The 9842-nt window shown below is 27.0% G+C and overlaps 1 protein-coding gene and 1 pseudogene across 2 annotated transcripts; one reads left to right on the top strand and one right to left on the bottom strand.

Moving 5' to 3' along the window:
• Positions 1-226: 226 nt before the first annotated feature.
• Positions 227-6453, top strand: LOC149056726 (exosome complex component MTR3-like). Its single transcript, XM_089222826.1, has 4 exons — positions 227-458; positions 528-781; positions 1404-1550; positions 6150-6453. The coding sequence occupies exons 1-4, from the start codon at positions 407-409 to the stop codon at positions 6429-6431; spliced, it is 735 nt and encodes a 244-aa protein (XP_089078952.1). The 5' UTR covers positions 227-406; the 3' UTR covers positions 6432-6453.
• On the bottom strand, positions 2209-4084 carry LOC107172740 (E3 SUMO-protein ligase ZBED1-like; annotated as a pseudogene). Its single transcript, XR_016190849.1, has 2 exons — positions 3215-4084; positions 2209-2913 (listed from the first exon to the last, which is right to left on the bottom strand). The product of XR_016190849.1 is annotated as an E3 SUMO-protein ligase ZBED1-like (transcript).
• Positions 6454-9842: the final 3389 nt, after the last annotated feature.

The raw sequence follows: 9842 nt of genomic DNA, 5'->3' as shown, positions 1-9842 counted from the left end.
GTTAAACTAATTAAACTATATTTTGGTTAGACCTTAGATCACAGAATAGATTAAAAATTTTAAGATGATTTTAATTATGAATTATGATTATAGTTTATTAATTTATTATTTTAAATTTTAGAAAATGATAAAATTAATAAATATTATTACAAAATAAAAATCAGTCTACGTTATCTTTTAAACACAAGTGATAACGTACATTGGCCTCGATTAAAATGGCGGCCGATGACTTCAACCAATTACATAGACGCTGTATCACAGTTAGCAATCTATATAGTTTATTCTATATATCTGTGACGACTTATTATTTCACGATCCGGATTGTTTCGTTCACAGGTTTGACCCGTTCATTTTGATCCGTTCGTTCGCGTACGACACATTTCTAGAAGAAATTGCCACTGGTTTAATGATGGATTTGCGATGTGATGGCAGAAATTTGTCTGACCATAGAAATTTGTGTAAGATTTAAATACTTAATATGCTATATTGAATGTGTAGCTTAATTCAATTTTTTTTTTATTATTAAGGTATCAAAACTGGTATTGTTACACAAGCCAAAGGATCAGCTTATTTAGAATGTGGTAGTACAAAATTAGTTTGTTCTGTATTTGATCCTAAAGAAGTTCCAAATAAAGTAGAATATGCTAAGACTGGAGAACTTCAGTGTGAATTTAAATTTGCTACATTTTCTTGTAGACAAAGGCGTACTTATACGCGAGATTCTGAAGAACGACAATTGTGTAATGAACTACGCAGAGCTTTAGAACCTGCTATTTGTAGAGTGAGTATGTTAACATATTAACATGTTGACTGCCATGCAGCCGCTGGCGGTCACACAATATACCATTATCTTATACCAAGTATATTTTTCAGTATCATTCCAAATTTGTATATTATAATTTTTTAAACAATTTTAAAATACAATAAAAAATTTAAAAAACATATTTATTACATCAAAAAATTTGTAATGATTCCTGCTAAGCCACATCGGTTTTTTTTTTTGATGCATTATTGTAGCCCTATGAATAATTTGATAATATTGTATATAGTTATGGCTGCCGATGGTCATGTGGCGTGTTAGTTATGATTAACTGTGGCTGTTGGCTGCTGCAAAAGTATAACATTTGATAATAACAAATGATGGCCAGCAGCCACATGGCAGTCAAAGTGTTAAATGGATGATGATTTTGAATGCAGTTAAATTGGTTTTTAATTACTAAGCATATGTTTTGAGATATTATCATTGTTGCTTCTTATGTTGTCAACATTATGTTTATTATTAAATAATTAAATAATTAATTAATGTAATTATATTTCATTCTTGTTTGATTTAATAATAATAGAATAATATGTATAAAGTGCACAGATTATAGATAGCATACTATAAGTCTATTATTTTATAGGGCGAATTTGCCAACTTTGAAATTCATATCAACGTGCTGGTGTTAGAAAATGATGGATCTGTGTTGGCTGCTGCAATCACAGCTGCAGGACTTGCACTAATGGATGGATGTATACCTATGTACGATGTGATTGTTGCCACTTCATTGGTTTGTTGTATTTTTTTACATTATTAATGATCATGCAGGGATTAATTATGTGTTCAAGCAATTACACTCCTCTAAAAAATAATTAGATACGTGTAGTACTCAGAATAAAACATTTTCAAATTATTGTCAATTTGATATTATAATTCAAAAATCACTATTGAAGATTAAATATTGTTATCTAATACAAAATGTCATACTGTCGTCTGAGTAAACATACATTATTATGAAAATAAAACCAATCGCTCCACTCAGAATCTAAAACTGAAACAATTATAAATAACATATTTTTTATAGGTACTAGTGATCCAAAATTTAATAACCGAATAATCCGAATAATTTAAATGTTCATATATCTAATCTAATTATTATAAAGGGAGGTTTTAAAAATATGTTGACAGTTGATGCAGTTGGTAGTAGTTATAATAATGTTTTATTTCATATTATAGAATATAGATCATGTCTTAGCAAATATTAAATATTTAAATAATAACAATAATTTTAACATTTATAATAAATTATAATCATAGCAAAATCAACTTTAAAAATAATTAATACGTAATAAATACATAATAAATAAGTAATACGATATACAATATACATTATACACATATCAACACAATATAATAATATTTTTTTTAATAAATAAATTTAACGTACAGGCACATTTAATGCAATTTTAAGTATAAACGGGATACACGCTATAATAATAAAAATAGTTGTTTTTATATTAGTCTAGTTTAGAATCAAATATTTTTATTTAAAAATACCAGGGCTGATAAATGAAAGGGAGTCATTCTATTTCTTTTTAGGGATAGAATTGATCCAGCAGTTCTGAAAATGCCGAAGAAGCCGGTATACAAAGAATATCTTTTGCGAGAACAGATAAAAAAGGAAACGTAAGTTCACGCGATTTCCACCACAAACACGGATCGTCATTATGATTAATTTGTGGTTCAGCCAAGTACCTCGAAAATTCATCCTCAGAATTTAGTGGAACTATCCCCAATAAATCATCTAATACTGTACTTTGTTTAGTATTTGAGGTGTTTTCATTTTCAGATATATATCTAATTGACTGTATCTTTGAACGAATTTTTTGTTTAATAATTTCTCATATACGATCTGATGATTCAAATTGTAAATTCTTGTACCTTGGATCTAGTAAACTTGCAATTTGTGCTATGTTTACTTCCTTATATTCCTAATAAATGTCAGCTGCAATTCCATTTTCTTCTTAAAAATCAATATTAAACCTCCGACGTAGTTCATTACATACTGTTCCTTTAAACACCATTGCTAGTGTTGAGTCTGTATCTTCGAGTTTTAAATGCTTTTCTATAAGGCTTTTAACAATTGGTCGTATCTAAAAAATATGTTTTTTTAATTAATATTTTTAATTTTGAGTGATACACAAAAGTTATTGGTTTTATAATAAAATGTTTTTTTTTAGAGAAAATTTAGAGATAAATATATATAATTTTGAGCTTGTTAATGTTGAATTTTGTAAAGCTTAATAACTTTTTTAAAAGTATTAAAATATAATTATTATAAATAATTTAATAATTTAATAATGTTTATAAATTTACTATTACTTATTAAATTATAATATTAAATAAATCATTTTATTATTATCATATATCAAAAAATGAATGCAAAATAATTACCATTGATATTGTAACTTGTCGTTTATAACATAAAACTGTCGTAGCTAATTGCAGCGGTTTTAAAAGTTTCACCAATATTTGGCAGTACACCCAGTCTTCTTCGAGTATTTCTAATTTTTTTGCTGTTTTTGTGTTGAATAATGTATGATCTAACATTATCGATACAATAGCTGGCCGAAGTTCTAGTAAACACATTAACATATCCATACTAGAATTCCATCTAGTCGGACATTTCTGTATTAAGCACAATTTTTTTTGTCCTAATTCGCTGATTTTGTTTTCTAAAGCATTTGTTCGTTTTGGAGAGTGCCTAAAAGCAGCAACTATGTTCGAGGCTAATTTTAATAAATGGCTACACATTCTATTCTCACGACCTTTATTAATATAGATAATTGCAATGTATGGGCGGCACACGGACTTGAATAAATATCACGTTCTTGTAAGTTTCGTACAGCATTAGTTACATTTGCAGCATTATCGTGACTTATCCCTATGACTACCGGTTAAATTCCATGTTTCAATAATATTAATTAAACTGTCTTGTATATTATCTGCCGTATGGCTTTCTCGCATTTCTTCAAACCCTAATACTTGAGTACATAGTTTCCAATTTTCATTAAAGTAGTGACATGTGAATGTTATATAAGAATCTTCAGTCAAAGACGTCCAGCCATCCGTAGTTAATGCTACACCTTTTATATTTTCTAGATTACGCTTTAGTTCCATCATTTTATCATCATACATTTTTTCAATACGAACGATGATTGTATTTCTACATGGTACTTTATAGTCTGGTTCAATAACTGACATCAATTTTCGAAGTCCTTTGTTTTCTACCGTACTAAATGGTAGCATATCCATTGTAATCATTTGACAAATACTCTGAGTAATCAGTTCGGCACGACTTTTATCTACAGGTCTAAATTTAATTGCAGTTGAAACATGAGATCTCTTTAAACGTTTTTGGGGTGGTTGTGATACTACTGTTGGTATTGATGTCGATATCTGTTCTGTTTCGCTACTTAAGTTTAAAATTTAGAAATTTTAAAAAGAATATTATATAATAGTTGTATTACCTATTATTAACATAAAATAATTAATGATGGCTTACCTCTCCTCAGTTAATTGTACTGCATCGATTCCATTATTAGTATTATGGCACGATTTGTAGTGATACCACAAAGAAGAAGTAGACCCCATATTTTTCAAAATTTGACTACATATTTTACACGTCACTGTTTCATTTGTTTCACCGCGATTAATATATTTCCAAACGTTACTGCGATTCATAGTTATTGTTCAAACGATAATAATATAAAATAAAATAATTAAGTAAATATTTATATTAATCTTGTCTTATGATGTTGATAGTTGACGAATAAAATACAGACAGAACGAAAATTAACATTAAATGCCATTACGACTAGAGCGATCATAAAATCGACAGTTGAAATAATTTTATCTAATCAAAATATAATCTAACACTAATATTCACAATAAGATAAAAATTACATTGCAAAAACATATTAAAGCCTAATATGTTTGAGATAATTAAATACTCTCAACGATAAATAATTACATATTATGATAAAATGATATAACTTTACTAACATTTTTTAATCAAACTATTATTTTTAAATTTTAAGTTTTACCGTCTTAAATAAAACAGTCTAATACCTATAAATTAAATAACAAATAATTAAGCAACAAGTTTAAAATATCCGGATAATTCGGATTTTATCCGTTTATTATTTGGATTTGAATATCCGGATTATCCAAATAGTATTGGAATCCGCATATTAGTGACACCACTATTTTATACCTTATATATAATGTACTTACTAAATATTGTATTATACACATAGTAAAATGAAAGTTATTATCTAAATAATTTAACTAAAATTACCTATATTATGGCAAATAAAAATAAAATTTCATCTTTTATACAATTTATTTGGTACTTTTCGGTTATCGTACCCCAACGGTCGGCCGGCCGAATGCGGCAGCGGTCGGGATTTACCAATTCTGCCATCGTACCCCATTATATTTATCTCAATATTGTCAAGTTTCATTGCCATACGAATAAATAAATAATTGCCAAAAATATAATTTATTTTAATAAAATAATATAATATGAAATTATATGAGTACAAAGAAATTATAATAAAATATGAATACCAATAAAGTATAATAAAACATCAATACAAAAAAAAATTATAACAAGAATTAATACCAATACAATATGAATTCCAAAAAAATTATTGTAAATAAAAAATATTTTTATGATGGAAGCATTGAGATAAATATAATGGGGTACGATGGCGGAATCGGTATATCCCGACCGTCACCGCAGTCGGCCGGCCGACCGTTGGGGGTACGATAACCGAAAAGTACCTACCATTTATTTTTCTATATCTATCGTAATCAAAACTAATTCTAATCTATATTGCTTTTAAATTAAAAAAAAATAAATAGCTATCAGAAAATATTAATGGAACCTATTATTAAAATAATAAATCAATTTTTCAATGTTATTTCTAAACTGTCAACTGTAAGTTAATATGCTAGACTTTGTACTTACCATCAGTTCAATGATTTAAATTTTAATGTGAATCATATAACTCATAATACTGAGCAACAATAACATAGAACATAAATGTCCACAATTTAGTTAAATAAGTAATTTGAAAAAAAATTGCCATTGTTTAATTGTTTTTAGTCATTAATTTATCTAGCTAAACTGTAAGATTTTAATAGATTTATTTTAAAGATATTTGACTGTAGTTTATATGTTTAAAAAAATGTGAGTATAGGTATTTTATTATGTGTTAGGTTAGGTCACTACATTAAAGGATTGTATCAATGTGATAAATATCAAGTTTCCTCTGTTTTTAATATTGTTTTAATTATTAAAAATGTTCTCTTTTTTTTATAGGGTATTTACAAAGATAAAATTTTAGTGGATCCTACATATGATGAGGAAACATTGTGCTCATCTAGGATACAAAATGAAGAAAACAAAGGCACTGTCATGATAGCTTATATGAAGAATTTGCAACAAATTACAGAATTTGCTCAGAATGGTTCAATGGATGTAAACATGTTTCCAGAATACGTACAAACATTGATTAATCAAAATTGTAAACTATACAAAATGGTGATTTCTGTAGCTAGAAAAGATGTTATTGAATATTTTGAAAATGAAACTAAGGAATAATTAAAAATGTTAAGCCAAATAATTAATTTAAAAATCTATATATTTTTGAATGATTTCATATTTCCCTTTGTCATGAAACCGATTTTTGTGAAACTTGTTGTGTGTGTTTGAGTGGTTCGCTGAATGGTCTAGATTCACAATTGAACTTAGTAACTGTAACTCAAACAGTTGCTGAAACAGAGATTATGAGGTTATGATGGAGATTTTTGTTACAAATAGTTGTTGATTGCAAGAGAAATAATAAGCAGAAAATTGTATTTTTTTAAATAATTGCTATTAGTTACTCGAGAAAATAAGGTAAAAGCATGCATCAAATCGCCACGTTGATTGTTTTAAATAAAGAATATATCAATAATTTAGTAATATATAAATTGGGAAAAGCATCAATTATTTCATTTTCATTAAACCATTTACAAACATCAAGTACCTACTACCTACCTATACTAAAATATTCACAATCTTTAATTTATGTTTTTCATAACTGCATACGGAAAAATACTCTCGAAACTTTTTAATTAAATTTTGTATGTAAGCATCTAGTATCTATACATCTTCCTTATATAGGTCGATATAAAGTTCTCAATACTTTGTTCAATATCATCTTCTTCATTAATTGTGTCAACAATTGGAACACACGACTTTGTAACAAATAAAAAATTGTCTGAAACAAACTTGTATGCTTCAATTTGTTTGTGTAATTCAGAACAAAATGTATCAATGATTATGTATATTATATTATTATTTTTGTAGTGGCCAGTGGGTTTCAATTCTAAACTGTTCACCACCTTGCAACCAGCATTATTTATAAACAACCAAAATCTACGATTTTGTTTAATATGTTATTTTTCCTTTATCATAGTAAGTACTATTGATTTGCCGTGCTCTCCCCCCTGGACTCCCATTAATCAAGACTTGATTCCGATATTGGTATTTCACAGAATTTTCGGAATTAAACGAGACACATTTACAGATTGTATTCAAATTAGGTATCAACTATTAAGAACTTTATAGCTTGAAATTAATTTGAGACATACATTTTAATAATGCATTTAATAATATTAAAAATTTTGAAATTGAAAAATGGAATACAAGTTATATTATTGAAATTTATTTCAAAACAGTTTACGGTAGTTAAACCATTTTTAATAACTCCCAGAACCTTGGTAGCTTTTGGAATTAGATTTGATATATCTCGATCATACATTTTGAGTGTACCTTATTACCATAATTTATAGTTTATTATGAAAAAACTAATAAAGTCAAATTGATTTTTACGAGTTTAGAAGTACTTTTTTTTTATCCTTAACCTAAATTTATAGGTAATTAGAAAATATAAATGATTTCTCTAAAAAAGTCACAGAGTTTTAATACATTTTTCTAATATTTTTAACTTAAACATTAAACAAAGTGTAAATTTGCACAAACTTTTTTCCTCACTTTTAAATATCACAGTACCTACAATATGAGTTAGTTTAGAATATGAGTATGTGGAAAAGTCTCTGTCAAAAGAAGTAAATTGAAAATAATAACATGAAAAAACAAGTAGGTACTTACATAATATATGTATTCATAAATTTGTTTTAAAATAACATTTGATTTTGATACCTAATCCATTTCTGATTTCTATAGAACGAAATGTTATCTTTCTATATTTTGTGATATAGTTTAAAAAATACTTAGTATATCTGATAATCCGTTTTATTATTTTTAATGTTCAGCTACTGTAGCAAAGAAAAATAAATATTAAATACACTACATATTTAGCTTTGTCTTCGTTTTTAACAATAACATTAATTTGTTTGTTAAATAGGTAGATAGTAGATACTGAGAGTATATTAATTTATTATTTTAATTCTTATTTAAAAGATTCATTTATCATTTTTGTATCTTTATTTATTTTATTTTATTGATTTAATACACTATTACTAAATTTATACTAATATGCCATATTATATTATACCATCATGGCGCGGAACAATATGATCATAGAACTATAATACCTGCGTTTTTAACAGTTTAAATATCTACTATTTATTGTTAAGGTACTCTACTTAAGAGCGCTGGTGTCCGTTTTTTTGATTTTCCGGATTCGGTTAGGTTAGGTTCCGGTCCGAGCATGATGTAAAGAAGAAGCCCGTACTATTCTGGATAGAATTTATCAAGGAATAACTTCGATGAATGAATGATAAGTCGTGAGAAGTATCATTTAAATGAATTATATAAATTGGGATACAAATTTGTTGGAATTAATATTGGGAAGAAACCGTACATTCCAGGACACTGGACAGATTTTCTCAGGAAAATATTATTAGTTATTACCTTAGATCATATACATTATATGATTATATTATATATATTATAACTTTTATTGGCCGAGTTACTGAATGCCCTTGTTCCAATTGATCAATTATAATGTGTGATTTTTTACTTAATTCGTTTAAATGTGCTATAAACAAAACAGAAATTACTTAATAAATATTAGGTAACACATTTCATAAATGTATGTAAACTTTGATACTTCCCTAACAGCACCAGGACTCCAGTGGGATTATCCTACTGCTGTCCTATAAAGGACTCCTAAAAGAGAGCCCGACAGGAGTTCTGCTGGATTTCCTTATATCATTGGGACTTTTAGTATATTATCCTACCAGTGTCCTAAAAAGGACTCCGAATCGAAAATATCTACAGGAGTCCCTATTAACATACATATTATTGTAAGACTAATGGTCGAATTATCCCATCACTGCACTTGTGCAACTTTAAAGTTAATAAAGTTAATAAGAAATTGCTTATAACTAATATAGTATAGTTCCTTATAAGTAGGTTGCCAACTATCTAATTGTAAATTGTATTATTGTAGGGCAATTTTTTCATATCCAAGAAGGGGGGACGAGCAAAGTATAATATAAAAAGACCACCACTATGGTAGTTTATACTGGTTATATGTACAAACAATCTGCCAATTGGGGGGGGGGGGCATGGCAACAGTATCACAATTTAATTATGCTTGTTTAGGATTATTTATATACTTAAATATTAAATTAATTTTTTTAAATTGAAATTACTAGTTTATCCTAGGATTAACAATTACATTCATATAATTTATTATTTATAAATACATACTATATACAACTATTAAAATTTAAAACATTGGAAATGCTGCATATTAAGTTAAAGTGGTAGATACTAGATGACATAATGTATATAAACATTTTTTTATCAATATAATCTATTGGCCAAGAATTAGAACTTTTGGACAATTTGCTGACACTAAATATACCTAAATTATGAGGACTTACATGTTATAACATGTAAGGTTTTACTAAGAAACGATTACAAACAATTAAATAACACTTATTATTTATATTATATTTAATTTTTAAAACAATTTCACCATTTTTCATTAAACAT

This window comes from Diuraphis noxia, unplaced genomic scaffold, assembly GCF_037042655.1.
Source record: "Diuraphis noxia isolate RWA-SAM2 unplaced genomic scaffold, SU_Dnox_SAM2 contig0003, whole genome shotgun sequence".
Classification (NCBI taxonomy): domain Eukaryota; kingdom Metazoa; phylum Arthropoda; class Insecta; order Hemiptera; family Aphididae; genus Diuraphis; species Diuraphis noxia.
This window is presented reverse-complemented; position numbering and strand designations above follow the sequence as displayed.

Excerpts from the sequence above, each read along its gene's own strand:
- LOC149056726 (XM_089222826.1), top strand. The coding sequence starts at position 407 with ATGATGGATTTGCGATGTGATGGCAGAAATTTGTCTGACCATAGAAAT. Across the intron at positions 459-527 it reads GTCTGACCATAGAAATTTGT|GTATCAAAACTGGTATTGTT; the intron begins GTAAGATTTAAA and ends TTTATTATTAAG. Across the intron at positions 782-1,403 it reads TAGAACCTGCTATTTGTAGA|GGCGAATTTGCCAACTTTGA; the intron begins GTGAGTATGTTA and ends ATTATTTTATAG.